This window comes from Ambystoma mexicanum, chromosome 10 (assembly GCF_040938575.1).
Source record: "Ambystoma mexicanum isolate Mex_15411 chromosome 10, UKY_AmexF1_1, whole genome shotgun sequence".
NCBI classification, from domain to species: Eukaryota; Metazoa; Chordata; class Amphibia; order Caudata; family Ambystomatidae; genus Ambystoma; species Ambystoma mexicanum.
The window spans coordinates 1365295449-1365314273 of record NC_090932.1 but is presented as its reverse complement, the minus strand read 5'-3'; the positions used below and the strand labels follow the sequence as shown (position 1 = coordinate 1365314273).

Below are 18825 nucleotides of genomic sequence, written 5' to 3'. Positions count from 1 at the left end.
GGATTACAGCAAGCAAGGGGACTGAGATGAGAGAGTTTAGAATCCGTCCATCTAATAGTTGTAGTCAGGCCGAAAGAAACACAAAACAAATTGCAATTGTACCTTGTGATCATTCAGGTCAGCGAATTTGTGTCAATCTTTTCATATGCTTTTTTTCTGAGACCGCTCTAGGTAGCTGCTTCTTGTTCTGATGTACATCAAATTTGGATGTCACTTTTTATTTTGTATAAAATAACATTGTGCTACATTGGTACATATGGTCCTTAACATGCCCCATAGCAGAAGATATGTGACAAAAGCCGGCTATGACTGTCTCCTAGTCTGTACTAACAACATGCTTGGACTGGTACTGCGAGGTGTAAAGCTTGCATGAATATGTCAGAAGTAACCAGTGACATCAGATAATGCTTCCTCTACTCACGTCTCTGTTACCTTTGGTGCAAACAGATAAGGGAAGAGGACAAAACCCCCACCCCTTCCTCTCCGCCACCTCTCTTCTCTGTGATTCCCGGGGGATTCATTAAGCAGCTGGTTCGGGAGACAGAGAAAGAATCTAAAGAAGCCAGGCAGAAAGACAAGCAAACCAAGGATGAAACCCAGGTTGGTATTCTGCACTCATATCTGCCACAGCGGTGGATACCGTGTTCCAAACTGATGAGGGTTATCAGAACGTTGCATGGCGGCAACATTGGGGAACTGCAACATTCATTATACAATACATCTATTTCTATCCATCAGTTTTGACCGCAATCCGAACCCAACACAAGTCTCAACATCAAAAATATCTACCGCAAAAAAAACAAGATATGCACTTAATAGCTACATAGCATGATAGCCGAAAGGTTGACTCAGCCGGCCATCCTTCCGAGGTCAATACAGTGAGAAACATTAACTTGGATAATAATAACATGTGTTACTACAGGATTTAGAAGCAGGAGGAATCCATCATGAAGTGCTATATGAGAACTCTAATAATAACAACAATAATAACAACAACATGAATAATAATAATAATAATAATAATAATAATAATAATAATAATAATATATACTGTTATTGCTGACACACAATAGATGGGCAATCCCATCATGGAGTGTACTTTCTATACGAGTAAATTGCACTTTGAAGGCAATGCACACTTTGCAAACGTATCCTTATTGTCGTATGTAGATGTTAAATGCATGGATAGTTTTCCTGTCGACATTTCAGTGCTGCCATATGTGTTGGAGATATTTCTGCTTTCTCGATCATAACCTGGCACCTCATCATTTTCCTCATTTTCTTTGGTAACCATTTGCAACCACAAAGCCAGGACAGGAATGGTATAGAAAATCAGTAATACATGCTTTTGTATGCACATTGTGAAATTATGCAAGACAAGTATACTTGACTAAGTTGAATCTGTTCTCCAGAGCAGACATTTAATTATGTTTCATTTTGATTTGATCACTGACCTGAAATGGCACCGTTCTGTGTTTTGGCAAAAAGCAAATCAATGGGCCTCATTACAACCCAGGCGTTAAGGGTTTAACGATGCCATCGGCGCCGTTAACCCTTAACGCCTGATTACCATTTTAACGCCTGCTTTTAGCAGCCGTTAACATGCAAGGCACTAACCCGCCTTGGTGCTAATTACGGCACCGTAATTTACGGTGCCGTAATTAGCGCCTTCCCCACTCCCATTATGCCCTATGGGGCAAAAATGGGAATGGGGAAGGGTAAATGGGGAATGGGGATTTACCGCCCCACTCACCTTGGAATGGGGCGGTAAATCCGCCATCCACCATGGTGTAAACAGAGTTTACACCATGGTGGTAAAGTAGGGAACTTACCGCCTGGGTTGTAATGAGGCCCAACGTGTATGCAGACAATTAAAGAATATAGGCGTTGTTGCAAATGCCCTGATTTTAACCTTTTTTGCACAAACCTTTTATACAACAGTGCAGGTCACATATAACGTTCCACTATTGGATGTTGTGTGTAACCTCGAGCATAGCTTTGCTCAAATAAAGTCGTTTTAGATGGTAAAATGTTCCAGTTGAGTGAACACCTTAGCTCCAATTATCCAGGGCTGAGGGCCTCATTGTCCTCTCATGCATTGTCTTCCAATCATGGCATGGACTTGAGACACCAGCAGCATCATGAATATTAAGGGAAAAAGCCATATTGTGTCAGTCCGTAGTTATGGTTAGATGTTATTTTCTCATTGTGTCATGTATTGTTATTCTTGTGTCGTAATTTGTCAAAAGCAGCCGTGGTTGTTTTGTTGTTCTGCCATCTTGAAGTCATGTGGCTGCTACATGTGTTGATTTGCTGCAAAACCAAATAAGCAAATACATATCCCTATTCTGTCCTATGGAGATCAAAGCATATGAAAGAAACTCTATGCTATCAGCATCATTGTCCCAGCAATACCTGATTTTGCAAACAATCTTTTACCTAAATGGCCATTTGCCCTGCACTGCTGACTATCAGTTACCACCAAAGCGTAGGTGTTTCGCAGGCATTGAGTGCACACTTTCATTCTCAGTCCTGTGCCACTTCTTTCACCATGGCATTTCACCAAGACCAACCATGGTTGCTACTGCTATAATGTCAATGAAATGTCTTCTTTCTAACTGTACTGTACCTTCCCCCCAAAAGTGCACATTTGACTACACTCACTGCATCTTTCAACAGGTCAATCAGGATCCTGCACCAGATGTTTTAAAGGTATGTATATGTGTTTATGTATGGCCACAAGGCCATCTTTTCTTTCACTGACTAGCTGTTCCATGCTCCACCTATTGCCACTTCCCCCTCATAGAGCCAAACAGTGCAATGTCCTTGAGTACAAGCAACACCTGACATATCTATTTAAGTGTGTGTTTGCACAACTGTTTGATCAATATTTTCATTATTTAATATCATTGTTTAAATTATACATTTGTTAGGAAATTATTTGCCATGGTTGTCATACAGTAATTGCATTGGATACTTAAAAGTGTAAATCTAGATCAGCTCAATGGAAAACATCAACCGGACAATGAACATGCATGTCCAACCATGATAAAGGAAAGCACACTGTTCATATCATTACATAGACATGTTAAATCATGATGTGTTACACAGAGTCGTAAGTCGTGACTAAGCCCCATGAAGCAATCCGAAAAGGATTGTACAGACTAGTCTCTCTTAAAGAATACAAGAGAATATTAACAAGGTGTTCTTAAATGTGACATCACAGTTGCTCTTCCTTCTTTGCCATTGGCAAAACATCCATGACAAATTGGTGGTTCTATGAGTAAGCAAAGGATGCTCATGTCAAGTATATAAAATACATGCAGACTAACCCTAGTCGGAAGAACACCCAGACAGGCAAAGCTCACCCTAGGAGAATGGTGGTGTGTCGCCTATCTAATAGGGATAGCGAGAGGACTCTCCCTCATCAAAAAATACATACACTCTTATGTCACTTACATCAAATAAAAAGACCAGAATCAAGTATGAATAGAGACAGTCAACATGTATTGTTATCTATGCTTTATGTCACGAAGGGCTCCTACAACCTGGAATTTCTATGCAATTTAATCACCAACTGGGTAACGGCCCATCACACATATCAGGCCTCATTCTGGAGTATTGAAACATACAACCCTCTAATTAGGGGAAACCTAGAGGCATACTGCCTAGCTAGGATACGCGTGTTCAACCTATGTTAAGTAAACATGTCATGTTCATGAGAAAGCTCATGATCTAATGGTCAACTGGTTTCAATGACTGTTGTAATCAGGGTAATGTTCTTCAGGACCTTTATTTTTTCACAGATGGCCTTCCCTCCATCAGTAGTTTGCAGTGGCGGACTAAGCGGCACCTCCGTCCCCTAGTCCTGGACTTATTAACTGGTCCTGGGAGAAATGGGGTGGGGCAGTAATCAGCAGGGCCGGACACTGGACTACGTTTGATGTAATATGGATCCCGCCATCTCGGGGAGAGGCATACATTGTCACAGGCTGGTACTGCTGTCCGTTGTTTTGACTCTGGCTGGAGCCTGGTGACACTCATTTGTGTTTTGCTATGGTGTTCGCCATAGCAACACACAAATGAGTGTCACCGGCGCATAGAAGCAGGGGACAAGGACAATTTACTGCATGGAGCGACAGGCTCCAGCCAGAGTCAAAACAACAGACAGCAGTACCAGCCAGTTCTCCAAGCAGAGATTAGGTGGGAGATCCTTATCATCAGCAGGTGCCTTCCTCTGGAATAGCCTCCCTGCATCCCTCTGTCTTGAGCCGGACCTCCTGAAATTCCGGAAACTCCTCAAGACCTTCCTCTTCTCCTCTTCCTTCTCTCTCCCTCTACACTGCTAACCTAGTACTCTCTCCTTTCCCCCTCTCACTCCTATTCCTTACAGCATGCTGACTGTCCGCCTGGTGTACCTCAGAGTCTCACTGGTCTTTGGCACCCCCGCCAGTCCTCTCGCACTTGCCTCAGGGCCCTACACTCCGCCCTCACTCAAAGCACTGAGAAATTAGCACAACAGAGTGATTCTCTCTGCACTTACCCCAGTCTCAACCAACCAGGTGCACTTGACACTCCCCTCCCTGTGACCCTCTGTGCACTTCTCGATCCATACGCACCATGCCTGAAGATCGTCTTGTCTGTTTCTCCCCTAATCGTACTGTTAAAGTTGCAGAATCGCCATCAGGCCTATTTGCTATATCCCGCACTGTTAAATGTATTGTATGCACTTACTGTGCCTGTGCAGACTATTATCATCTCAGAGTTTCAATGGCTGTGTTGTTTTTTTTCCCGTGTTCCCACCCTCTTTGAGCACTTTGAAACACTTCCCTGTCTATAGGCACAATATAAATAAACAATACAATAAAATCCACACCATCCTCTCCCCATCCTACATGAGACTTTGTGATCTGCTCCCCAGTGTTTCCTCCCCTTGTTGCTTGTAGATCCCTTGCTACCAAAATGCACGTCCTTCACTGTTGGTAGCTTCTCGCTCCCTTCGTTCTCTGTTTCCCTCATCATGTTCTTCCTCCTGTGATTGTAAAGTGCTCTGTTGCTTCCCAACCCTAGTTCTGTGCTTGATAATAATAATGATAATAATACTAATTATAATGATAATAATTATAATAATAATAATAAACATGAAGGGGATATCTAGATACAATTTCCTAAAACAAATCATAGCAAATGGCATCCACCAAAGTGCATTAACTGGTAGCAACAACAAAATGGCAAAGCTGTCTAGCATACTACCTCTCTTCTAACTAACCTCTCCCACCCATCTATTTTTCAGAGATGCCAGAGCACCTGGGGACCATGCACACGGCAGAGGTGTGCAATATAAATTCCAATAACATAATGTAACCACATGGCCACAACACTAAGTAAAAGCAAAAGTTTCCCTACCTCAGCACCTTGTCCTGGAGTATACCAGTAGGGGGGAATGTGCCAAAAACATGGCCAGACTTCGGTTCCAGCAGGGCTTGGGGGGCTCTGGGTAGTAGGAGAAGTATTGGTCCATGTAGTACAGAGAAGCTGTCAATAGTCCAATAAGAGAAATTGTAATTCGCCCATAGATGGTGTCTATCCCTCCTATGGAATCTTTATCAAAGATTCTGCTTGAGCATATTCTTTTAGCCCCTGCACTGAGTATACTACTGTGGCGTTAACACCCGATCCGGGGTGCTAAAAAAAAAGGATTCCCCTTCCTACAACGAGACGGGCGCAGTGTCCTGTTGTGGGAAGGAACATCCTTTACCAACATGGTCGCCATGAAAATAGAAGGCGGGACTCTGTACAGAGCCCCTCTTCCCATTCAATGTCGGCCGTTCTGCGCAGAGAGGAAGGTGCGGCTGCAGCCGCAATAAGGTAAGATTGGGTCAGGGAGGATTAAAAATTTGAAAAGGGGACAATGGCTGGGGAAGATGGTGGTGGGGGGAGCCGTCCATCAGGCGGCTTGGAACACAGGCTTAGATCAGTGGTTCAAGCCTGCGTTCCGAGGCCCCTGATTGGCTGGCTCCCCCCGACCGGGTGCTAATGTACATTAATGTTAGAATCCATCTAGATGTGAAACATTACCCAAGTGTGTTATATGAAATACGAGTAAGGGAATACGGTAAATCCTAAATTCCTGAACACACCTATACGTGAAATGTCCTTTAAAATGAGCACTGGAATGTGGTGGGAAATGAGTGACACATTCGTAATGTTATATCACATAGGTTAATACCATTTGTCTTGTGACCAACAGTTCTTCGTGATGAAAGATGATGTGATGCAAAGAAAATACTCAACATGTTTATATGTTAATAACCAAAGTCTAGTGTATTCAAGTGTGCACCCTGGCCCATTAGGTTAGTGCTGCTCAAGCAGATGTAACCCACCTGGAATTGTATGACATGATCCACCATAAAACATGCTTGTGCGTAAATGGTGGCTTGGATGCTTTGCTCCTTCCAATATTACAGTAGGCTGGGTTTCAGACGTGTTTACCTTGTTATTGGCACAGAAGGAATTCTGCATTCAGAGCTTGGACTAGGGTTTGAGTAAATGTAGTGATTATAATGCACGCGCACATTAGCGTAGTTAGATAAGTGTTAAAGTTGATATTGTTATAATATTTCATAGTGTTGCTGCAGTTTCCCCAATTAATTTGCCCATTATGTTTAACTCACAACATGCACAATATGCAAATGTCTGTTCTTAAGCAGGAATTGACATATTATAACAACCCTTCCTGTCTTCCCTTTTCTCACTGCCTGAGGTCGCAGGTAGGTTTTTGAAGACTATCGAAATCCTGGTTTGCAGCAATGCCTTTGGCCCTATCTGATGGGTTGTGATATTACCTTGGAACCTGCCTGTGACGACCCAGTATGACTACACTGTCAAGTGATGGAAGGGGCAGGGAGGATGAGTGGGTAGAGCAATAAGGGAACTATTTCCTGTGGCAAGCCTGGCCTGCCCTCAGTGATATCTCTGGACATGCATACATCACACTGTACATAGCCAGGCTAGAAAAGGATGGGGCATTACCAGCAAGGCCCAGATTATAATACTTTCTATTCTGTGCCTTTAAACTGTATGAGGGCTTTCAACCTTCATTTAAAGGCAACACACTTCCCACAGTAGAAATGTTGTGTTTGTTCACATAGGAGGAGGAGGGGCACACCCCAATAATGGATGTCTATGTGAATGGTGTGCTGGATTGTGCACAACATCTCTGCAGACCTTCTATAGCGTATGGCTCACTACATGTTTTAAAGGCGGCAACATATGTTATATTATTCTTGTATTTCAGTTAGTTTTGTGACACATCACCATTAAACTGTTATAAACTTTGAGAATTGGCACTTGTGCTTTTACCTGTTCTATATTAAATAAAGTCGAGGTGCCTGCCTACCCCACTACATCAGGATGGGCTACAGGCCTTGCCATTTTGGTCCTCAAATATTAAATCAGTAAAGATGAGTGTGGGGTGAGATGGCCCTTTGACGAAGGTGGTATATATCTTCTCACTCTCCCCGATTTCAACAGAAATTAATATTTTTTTGATAGGTTTTAAAACCAAACGTTAAAACGTTTCCATGTCTATGCTCTACAGGTAATTTCTGTGCAGGTCCCTCCTGCACAAGAAAAGACCACAGAGCTCTTTCTCTTTCAGCCTGCCCCCCTGTGCCACCACGCCCAACTTCTTAGAAGAGTGGACCCCTCCACCCATCAACAACTGCATCATGCTCCCAGAAATGTGGCTTTCCCCTGTTCCGCTCCATCCCGACCTGCATCCACAAACTGACCTGAGTTTCCCGGAATCCTGCTACCACCACCTCATCTTCTCTCCTTCAGGCTGTTCCTCCTCACCCTTCCACACATGCCTCCTACACACTCCCTACATGCTCACTCTTTGCCTACTCACCGCCCACCTCCCAATCTGGACAGGATGTTCCAGTAACCCGCTCCACCTTTGTGTTGTGGTGAGGACACATGATGCAAAGTAGTTGTGGTGAAGAGCCTCACAGCAAAGGTGACGCGGGTAAGGCACATTTCTGATAAAAAATATTTTGCCAAAACAGTGTTTTCCAATACTGCCATTTAAAAAAAAAGAAACCAAATTATTTTCCTTTGATTAGCAAATGGTTGTCTCAAATATTTGTCACATGCATTACCATGGGAATACAGTCATTTGGTATCATCCACAATCCTTCACTTAACTGTTCTATGATCATGCCACTTTGCTGTTTTGACTTTTAAGATTAATAGATTGTAATTCATGGAGCTGGCTCTCTTCATATATGCCATTTGTGGGTGCCTTCTCTGCAGATGCACCATTAAGTAGGGAAGACAATGTTCATTTACGCTACACATTGTATACTTTTAATGCTTAGGTTGAAAGAAATCAGTGCACAGCGGCATGTGTGTGTGTCTTGTCCTCTATGTGTTCATCTGTTATGTAAAACTACAGATAGTTCAAGCTATGTTGCCCCTAAAAGGTACAATTATCCCTAATAGAGAACTGAACCTTGAAGACCTCCAACAATGAAGCTTAGATTTAAACATTTCAAATCATATTTACACTAAATCTGTTTTTTCTTCATTCTATTTTTAGTCTCCAGGAAAATTGAGCAACAACTTAGTCCAGCAATTTTTATTAAAAGATGAGAATATTCTCTTCCTAGAAAATGAAATGGAAGGGGAAAACTCAGAACCGCTGGCCAGTGGTCTAAATGGAGACAAAAACAGGGAACAGGTGCCTGAGAAAATTCCAACCAAAAAACCTCTAAGCCTGAAAATACATAGAAATACAGGAAAGAAACAGGCTGTGCCAATCTCGAAACAAGCACCACCAACTCTGAAACAAGAAAAAACAACAAAGCCTGAGGACACTGGGAATTGCAAGTCTGTGAACACTTTGAAGGAAAACAAGGAAGAAGAGAACAGTGTTACAGTTAGCACAGCGGGCACTGAGCAACAAAACAATAATGAGGACACTATTAGAGAGGGGTGGGGGATGAGGACGGAAGTAAAAGACAGTACAAACAAAAACAGCATTAGCAAAGAAATGGCAGAGGAAGGGAATAAACTGAAGAGTGAAATGCTGGCACGCTCAGAAGAGAGGAATGAATACAGTGAAGAAACAGTGGACGAGAAGCATGACGTAGAGAAGCTTGAGAAGACCACGCACAGCAGCAGCGACAAAGAAACAACTAATGAGAGATGTCAAGTTACAAATCAATGGCCAGAGAATAATAAAGATCAAGAAACTATCCGAGATGAACGTGATATGAAAGAAGATCGGCTTAATCAGAATGACAACAACACGACATGTCGCTACATCAAGGAAGAAAGCAACGAAAATGTCAGCGAGAATACAGATTCAGAAAAGGTAAGATACTAACCATTAATTGAGACTGGGAATGGCTTTTTAGAGTAGTGTAATGAGTAAATTAGACGTTACCCTAAGAATTTGACTATTTGACTCCATGAGATAAATGCCTGCAAACACAGTTACGGTTTTTAAACGTGCACATGTAGTTCTTAAGAAAGAGCATACGCACTATCTGAACAAAGAGATACTTTCTCATCAAGAAATGATAATTTATACCTTTACATTTTCACCAGTAGATTTGTACATAATATTGAAACTTTCTAAACCTGTACTCTAAGCCACGTGTGTGCATCATTAGGCTCTAAAGGGGGGAGACATTCATGCATGTGCCAGTCCTGGCACGTTAACAGTGATGACGCATTTGAGTTGTGCCAAACGGTAGATTTAATAATCTTCAAGCCCCCAAAACCCTCCCTTTCTCATGGTAAATCATAACATTTTTATATTCTACTGACTTTGCTATCTGAAATTGCATTTACATTGTTTAAGGAATCAAATTAATATCCAGGACAGAGTACCAGCCTCTGGCCAACACGACAATGTTGATTCATCTGTTCCATACATATTAGAATTGTTTAGCTGTGCCTAGAAAAATGTTGTGTCTCATCTCTTAATCAGACCATCTTCTCTAGCAATATGTTTCACGCATTCAGCATCCAAGAGAACCCTCCTCTTGTCTTCAGTCTTCATTTACTGCTCCTCTGCCTACAAATCTATCTATCTATTCAGGGGAAAAAGAGAGCATTACAGTGATCAGATTTACCCTAACAAAACACCTGAAATTCGGCAATCGCATTTTGAGCAAGTTCACCTTAACTATGCGCCCCCTGTTGTGCAGTGCATGACCACAATTACGACATAACATGACATCACTGTTGACATCAATAATGGCATCATACATTCCATCACTGATGACATCACTGCTCGTGTCACTAGTTACGTCATGCATGACATCACTGATGTCACTGGTTTGATTAATTACATTTTGAAATATGACAACTCTGTTTTTTAACATAACATATATGTCCATATTTCATAATTAAAGAGTACAATGTATTCTTCCCTTATTGTAATGCACTGTATACAATTGTAAGTACATACAGACATTATTACAAAAAAAGAATACTATGCAAGTATTTATGTACTTTGGAAGGTAATCGTTTTCTAACTGATTTATTTTGCATATTAACCAAACTTCACATTGTTAGGTTATATATATCATCATACTGCACACGGCACATACTTTCTTTTGTATGTGATTATTTTTTATAAAACGTGTCATTTACAAAACAATGTGTTCATGTAATGTTACTACAGTAAGGAGAATTGTGCATTTCAATGTGATATTGACTATTTACATAACACTTGCTATTAAACATGTTTTTACTTCTATCTATTCTTATTCTTGTTTAACTACTACATATACTTATTAAATTATGTTTGAAATAACTGAAATAGATCTACCAGAATCAGGTACTTTCCCTGCAATGAAGCATTGTAATTGTTTACTAATCCATGCAATTCAAACCATTTGTATAACATTACATATATTTTAAACTTTATAACTTGATCAGTACTACAAATTAATGCTCCACATGTAATCATATCATAATTCTAAATCAGTTTATTGTTCTATGTCATGATGTTATGTTTTTAAGTGTAATAAAATAAAATAAGTATGAAAAGAGGTCATCAACAATATTCTAAATTAGTTAACCAGTAATGTCACATTTTATGCAATTATTGATCTCATCAGTGATGTCGTGTATGATGTAATTAATGAGGTCATCTGTGATGTCATCTGTGATGTCATCAATGTGGTCATACGCTGTGCAAGAGGGGGCACATAGTTAAGATGGACTGGCTCGCAATGCGAATGCTGAATTTCAGGGTTTTGTTGTGGTAAAGCTGATCACCTTAACACTCTCTTAACCAAGGTTTTTTCACTGAATTTCAAATGTTTTGTTTCTATGTATTGTTCATGCGAAATCTGATAACCTTAACTCTTCTAACTAAAGTGTTTTCAATGCATTTCAAGGGTTTTGTTAAACTATAGTTTCTTCACGCCTACTAGCAAAGGCCTTTGGCCATGGCCACAGTAAATGTTGCACCGATAGGTATCTGTGGGGCCCAATAGCGATGGGCTTTAGTCGTGGCCACTGTACATTTTGCTCAACACGTTTCTTCAAGCCAACTAGCCATGAACTTTGGCTGTGGCCACTGTACATGTTGTACCAATAGGTTTCTTTCAAGCCAACTAACCATGGCCTTCTGTCATGGCTACTGTATATGCTGCGCCAATAGGTTTCTTTGGGGTCCACTAGCCGTGCCCATGGACACAGAGATCCATTACCCCCTGACTAGGAGATGTGATCACTGCAGGTGTAAAATATTTTTTTCACTCTCCACTCCTGTCGGATTCCCCTGATCGTCCCCCGATAATGGCAATGAACGACACATACAGCGGCATTAAACTACCCATGCCTGTGGGATTTCCCTGGTATTCCTGTCCTCACATGTACTCACCTGGTGCCCCCCTCCTCTTTCGATGGGCCTCTCCCCACAGTTGCTTTTTACCTCCCTGGCCTTCTCCTGGCCATTACCCCATCACTGTTTGGTTTGTGTGACGCATTTCTGTTCTGCAAGGTGGATTTGATTGAAATGCGAGTGCTGAATTTCAGGGGTTTCATTGCATTACATTTGATCACCTTAACTCTATCTTAAAAAATGGGTTTTCACTGATTGTCAAGGGTTTTGCTATACCTTACTTCCCTCAAGGACATGGCCATTGCACATGTTCTACCCATGGCAGCCATGGTCGAACATGTTGCATAGTTTCTTGAGGTCTCACTAGCTATGGCCTTTGGCCGCAACCTCTGTGTGTGTTGCACTAATAACTTTCTTTTGGCCCCACTAGCCCTGGCCACTAGAAATGTCAAACCATTACCAAACACCTATTTCCCCCCTACCCAGTAGATGTAGTCACTGGAGATGTTCAACCTTTTTTTTCTAACTCATTATTCCAGTGAAAATTTCATAGCAATCATTTCCAATAACAGGAATTCCTGCAGTAGAGTAGTGGTTTGCCGATCCCTGTGATAACGGGAAAAATTGCTCAGAATTAAAACCGTCTTTCACATCCTCACAGGCACTCAACATGTGTCCACCTGTTTTGTTTCAGGACCCCTCACTCCACCCAATTGCTTTCTCCCTCCCTAACACGTTCCCATTACCCCATCACTCTTTGCTTCATGTGATGTACATTTGTTTCTGAGTGCGTCTTCCAGCATTGCTGCTGTAATCTTGTGAGATTGTCATGGTCTTTCCCTGTAAACCAAAGATTTTCTACCCATAAACGGCTCCCCAACCCACCCCCAAATCTCATTTCCCTTTCCCTCTCTGCCTGATGTGATTGCTATTGGTATTGAAATGTATATAGCGCCTATGGGCAGGCCTCAAAGCACTGTTGTTTAAAACAATCAGTGTTCATATTGGAGTAACTACATACACAGAAGAGTTTTGAGTCTCTTTCTGAAGTCAAAAATGTTATTATACTCTGTAAGGTCATAGTGGAGGTCTTTCCAAAGATTGCTGGCTTCCTTTTTCCTCCTCCAAATGGCGTTAAGAGTTCTTTCATTTGTATATTCTCCTGGTAATATCACAGGAATCACTTGCATCGAGACAAACAAAAAAGTTTTTTTTCTGAAAAGCATCTCTGCTGCAAAGCACTAAGGCTGATATATATATAAATATATTAATGAACAAGCGACACCCCCATGTCTCTGTCGACTATTGCAAACACTACTAAATGAATTTGCCACAAATCAGCAAAGGAAATTAAGTCAATGCTTTGTGCTCAAATTGTTTGTTATTTGGTCCAAATCTGCCCAGTGGTTTAATGCTATGGCTGTTCAAAAATTGCACCTTTTCTCTAATGGAAAATTAATGCGAGAAGGCTGAAAACAGCGCTTTTATGTTTTCTTAATACCATTTTTAACAAATTGTTCCCAAAATTTCCAGTTTGGGTGGGTGCCTTCACAAACCTTTGGTTTAGAAAATGTCATCCAAATCTACCCAGCACATCAAAAGTCATTATCCTCTCTCAACCTCTCTGCTGCAAATTACTAAGGCAGATATAAAGGTTTTTAGGCACCAGAGGCATCCCACTTGCTGTTGAATATTTTAAAAACGACTCAAACCAGTCCGGGAAATTAAGTCAACGCATTGTGTCCAAATTCATTCTAATTTTGTCCAAATCTGCTAAGCAGTTTCTGCACTACATCTATTCAAAAACAGCACAGTTTTACTATGGGGAAATGAATGTGAGTAGGTTGAAAACAGCAGTTTTATGTTTTCTTAATAGCTTTATTCATTTTCTAACAAATTAGTCCCACAATGTCTAATTTAGTGGTGCTCTTGGCAACAGTTTTCTTTGGAAAATGTCCTCCAAACACATCAAAAATGATTAGCCTTGCTCATCCTCTCTGCTGTAAAAAGCATAAAGGCCAATATAAAGGTTTTAAGGAGCAGAGGGCACCCCCTTCTCTGTCAAATATTTTAAAAACTACTGGATGGATTTACACCAAACTAGTAAATATATGTAAATCCATGCTTTGTGCCCAAGTTGTTCCTTGATTGGTCCAAGTCTGCTAATGGTTTTCGCGCTATGGCAGTTCAAAAATTGTTATTTATGGAAAAATGAATGGGCTGAAAATCATGAAACTCTGGGGTTTTGTTTTGTTAATAATATTTGAATTTTATAACGTTTTGTTTTTGGGGGGCTTGACAAACATTTTGTTTTGAAAATGTCATTAAAATCCATCCAGCAAGTCAGAAAATGGCTACATTTTCACTTCTGAAATGCCTCTCAGTGTCTCTACTGCCAAGCACCATGGGAGATATAGCTATATTTTTTGGGGAACGGGGCATCCCCTTCTCCGTTAAATATTTTAATAACTACTGGATGCAATAACCCTGGGCTCCCCCCCTGTAAATCAAGACAGTGCTTCAGGTGCAAGTTTTTTCGTACCAGTTCCATTCCGTACAACAGTTTGGGCTGTGCGCTTGATCAAAAAATGTGTCCCTTTTCTCTATGGGAAAATAAACAGGGACTAGGCCAAAACAGTGTTTTATTACTTCTTAACGACCCCCACAATATAATATCATACATCTGTTTTACGTTCACTTTTGGTTTGTTTATTGATCAGCAAACAAACTCATCTTTCCAAAAGCATAAAATATGTTGACGATCATACATCTAAAACCGTAGATTGCATGTTTAGCACTATAATATTTAAATGTACATAAATCATAGTTCGCAGAAGTCCATATGTTAAAAGTTGGGTGTGCTTGGAAGAGGAGCCATTATGGCTTGTGTGTATCCTTGCAGCCCATCTAACACAGAACCTTTAGTGAAACAGCTTTGTTGTCTCCAGGCTTTCCAAATATAATGAGAGTAGCACAGGCAACCACAGGTATTGCCATCAAATATGCCCAGCCAAGATCCTCTTGGAGGTGCCTGTTATTGGTTCCCCTCAAGAGAGGCTTAGCCAAACAAATCCCAGTGTATATGGGTTGCAGGCATGCCAGAGTGTAATTCAATTGGCCTGGTGCAGGCTGATTGCACATACCAACTATGCCCACTCAGCATCAATTATATCCCTGGCCAGTAGACATTGTGTTATTTGTGTATAACCCTGGCCAGTAGACATTGTGTTATTTGTGTATAACCAAGGTCTATGTTCATCAGGCACTGTTAGAATTTGTACTATTTCCAAAGCATGTGCCAAAGGCACTATTGAATATAGTAACAAATAGTAACATTGTCCAATGGGCATGACATAGGGCCAAGCATCCACCTCTGGCCAGTCTCAGGAAAAGTAGACTGTGGTTTAGCCCATATGCAGAAACACTCACTCTCTAGTCCCTCTGCTCATTCTAGAAACACAGCAGTCAATTAATCTCAAATTTGATTGTGGTTATTTTAGAGAAGTACATATCTGTTCTTTCTAAAATGTACTATAAACCACTAAAATGAGCACCATTAATGGTGGTCTCTGCTTCCACAAATCAGGTTTAATCTGAAAATATAAACAGTACAGGCATTTTAGCCTAGTGCCACATCTTTGCATCACTTAGCCCCGAACAGAACATGGAAGGTAAGTGTAATCGGGAAAATCAGAAAGAAGTCAAAGGTAGGAAGAGCCTTATACTACCCCTGCGCTAAGCTTTGGAACTATCATACCATTGCCTTGAACCCAAATTCCTCTCTTTCAAAAAGGACCAAAAACCTACCTTCTTGAAGTGTAATATCCACCCAAGGGCCTTGCTGTTATTAGTAAAGCAATGGCAAATAAATGTATGCATAAAAGGCTTGCCCTGCTCTGTTTCAACCTGATAATGTAAACATTACAGGCTTTGGCCCTCATTACGATACTGGCGCTAAACCATGGCGCTATTAGCACCATGGTTGGTGCCGGTATCGTAACAAGTCCGCCAATGTTCAATGGGGAATTACCACCCCATTCCAAGGTTGGCGGGGGCGGTAATTCCCCATTGAACATTGGCCCTTCCCCATTCCCATTTTTACCCGATAGGGCTCAATGGGACTGGGGAAAGCGGTAAGTACGGTACCGCAAATTGGGGTACCGTACTTACCTAGAGAGTCCCTTTGCGGGTCCCTACTTTAACGGTTGGTCTAGACCAGCCGTTCAGGTCGGGTCCCGCAAAGGGACCTCGTAGTAAGGCGCTAAGTGTTTAACGGCGCAGCAGCCTTTTACGGCACCATTAAACACTTAGCGCCAGGGTCCTAATGAGGGCCTTTGTAGCCTTGTGTACATCTTTGCATCACTGAGCCCCCAACATAATATGGAAGGTTAGTGTCATTGGAAACTCAAGAAGATGTCCAAGGGAGAACCTTTTACTACCTCGGCGCTAACCTGTGGAACTCTCGTCCCATGTCACCTTGCTTGCACCCAATTTCCCCTGGTTCAGAAAGGACCAAAACCCTACATTTTTCAAGTGTAATAACCACCACAGGAGCTTGATGTTTTGCTAATCTAGCAGGCATGCTCTAGGGGGACTAGTAGCATGAATCGCCAATGAGCAAAAGGAAAATAAATGTACAGATAAATAAATGAATAACTGTAATGGGAAACAGACCGAGCTTTTGAGTGAGAGTGACACAAGATAGATATGATAAGTTAATAAAAGCCACATTGTAGTGGATAACAGGGGGATGTGTCATGGCTGTATGGAATGTGTAGTGTAGTGAAACAGAAGAGTCATGGACAACAGATTGTTAATGAATCATAACCTCTGGTCTAACTTTGGGCAACTGTCTAGACTATCGTTTTTCAACCTGACATGCCATTACATATGCAAATCAGGCTTGGACCCACCACAAAATGGGCAGTTCAGCCTCAACCACCGCTAGGTCACATCCCTTCTGTATGTTACCACAAGCAACCCCTATCCGGAGTCAGCCTCAAAGGGCTTCTACCAGTGCCATTCCATGCAGAAACATGAGTGAGAGTTGAGGACAATGTGATGGGAGTGCTACAGGGAAAGGAGTGGAATAAACCTGGGTTGTTGGACCATTAGCCCATCCTGTTGGTAAAAAAAGAAAAAAAGTAAATAACGTAACATCAAAACACATTTTCAAATCCCAGGAAAAGAGGATTGTAGTCATCAACCTGGGTATACACTATATACAAAATAGGACATATACCTCAATTATGAATGAAACAATATCTTACTAATTGTCACAGTACAATTCATCAATTGCAATCAACAATATATGTCTTGCTCTCTTAGATTAATGAATGTTGCGTCCATTTAACCATATTGTCCTGTTTTCCTTGAAGATACCTGACGATGTGTGGTATGAGACGGAGCAAGTATGGTTTGTTCACAAGGATGGATTTTCTCTAGGTAAGAGGATTTTTTCTCAAATGCATTTTATATAGTGAGATATACCAATCTGTCCGGGAATCACACATGTTTACATCACAATAACCCAGATATGTTTTCAACTATAATGTAATTTCTCTGTAGTCATATAACATGAAGGCATCTGAGAAGTCTGAGGAGAAATATTGTGAGCCTGTCAGATAGCACAGCCAGTTGAACATTCCCATGATATCTGTGCGCAGCCTGCTGTGGCAGGTTAGAATCCCAGCAAGGTCAACTCAGCCTTTCATCCTTCCGAGATTGACAAATTGAGATAATAATGTCATCTTTTATTTCAGTGCTCTGAGACCCACGCGTGTGTGGCGCTAAATAAGAAATAGTAATTTTTCTGTGTGCACCTAATCCATTATATCAATACTTTAGAATAACCACACATGACCTTGTTTGTAGGGTTTTACACTACTCTTATCTAGAATGCAATACATGTCTCTTCATCAGTATAAGCCCCATATTGCATGTGTATGTATCATCCTGTAGTGTCCTGCAGTAAATGTGAGTTGATTGGACTTGTGCCGAGCATTTAATACCAATGAGCTCCCCATTATCCAAATAGTGCTGAGTTGAGGACCTGGGGTTAAGCAATGCACAACAAATCCAGAAATTCTACATCTGAGCTGTTCTTCACCAACATTGTGACCCTTAAAAAGAGTTGCATTACAGCAAGCAGTTGTATAGACTTTTCATTTAGACAGGATATACAATCTGATGCCCACACATAATGGCTGACAAAGTTCTATAAAAAAAAAGCTAGTGAACTTAGTGTTTTCTATTTTGTGAGGCACACAGACACGTTGAGTCTGGTGCCACAAAAAACTACTTTAGCGTCTCAGGAAATGGCTCCTCCCAGCTAAATCCTAGAAACTGCATAATGTATGAGATCCAATTATGGAAGAATGGCGACATGTCCTCCATGAACAAGTCCAGATGTCCTCACACTATATTCTCCCAAAGCCTTCACCACCATCAACACCTGCTTCTAGAGTCGGATAATCTGGTACCACCACATCTTCAATATCTCAAAATCCAAACACCTTGGAGTCACACTGGACTCCTCTATCACACTCGAGGCAAATATCAACTTAACTCTGTCATCTGTCCACTTCATCCTAATGCTAAATCGTTATATAAAACAATTGGTCTTGCTTTAAAACTTCAGACTATGACGCAAGCAAGTATTGTATTGAAACCAGACTATTGCAATGCTCCTCTGTAGGACCTATACTGTTTTTTATCAATATGATTCAACTTCTTCTGAACTCTGCAACCAGATTTGTCTACAATATTAACTACTATGACCACATGCACCGCACCTTCCAAGTTCATCACTGACTCCCCATCAGACAAAGATGCACATTTAAATCCTTTGTTCTGTTTCACAAAACACTACACTGAAATACTCTTGACTACCTGTCCAACCTATTTTCCTAGCACAATATTTATAATCATCTGCTATGGGATCTAGAAATTATACT

At 41.1% G+C, this 18825-nt stretch overlaps 1 protein-coding gene across 1 annotated transcript in view; it reads left to right on the top strand.

Moving 5' to 3' along the window:
- Positions 1-268: 268 nt before the first annotated feature.
- Positions 269-18825, top strand: part of MYO18B (myosin XVIIIB) — a 1784667-nt gene continuing 1766110 nt past the window's right edge. The window contains exons 1-5 of the mRNA XM_069620271.1: positions 269-346; positions 448-600; positions 2680-2712; positions 8603-9379; positions 17248-17314. Of these exons, the coding sequence (XP_069476372.1) occupies positions 269-346; positions 448-600; positions 2680-2712; positions 8603-9379; positions 17248-17314 (1108 nt within the window). The remainder of the gene's footprint in view (positions 347-447; positions 601-2679; positions 2713-8602; positions 9380-17247; positions 17315-18825) is intronic.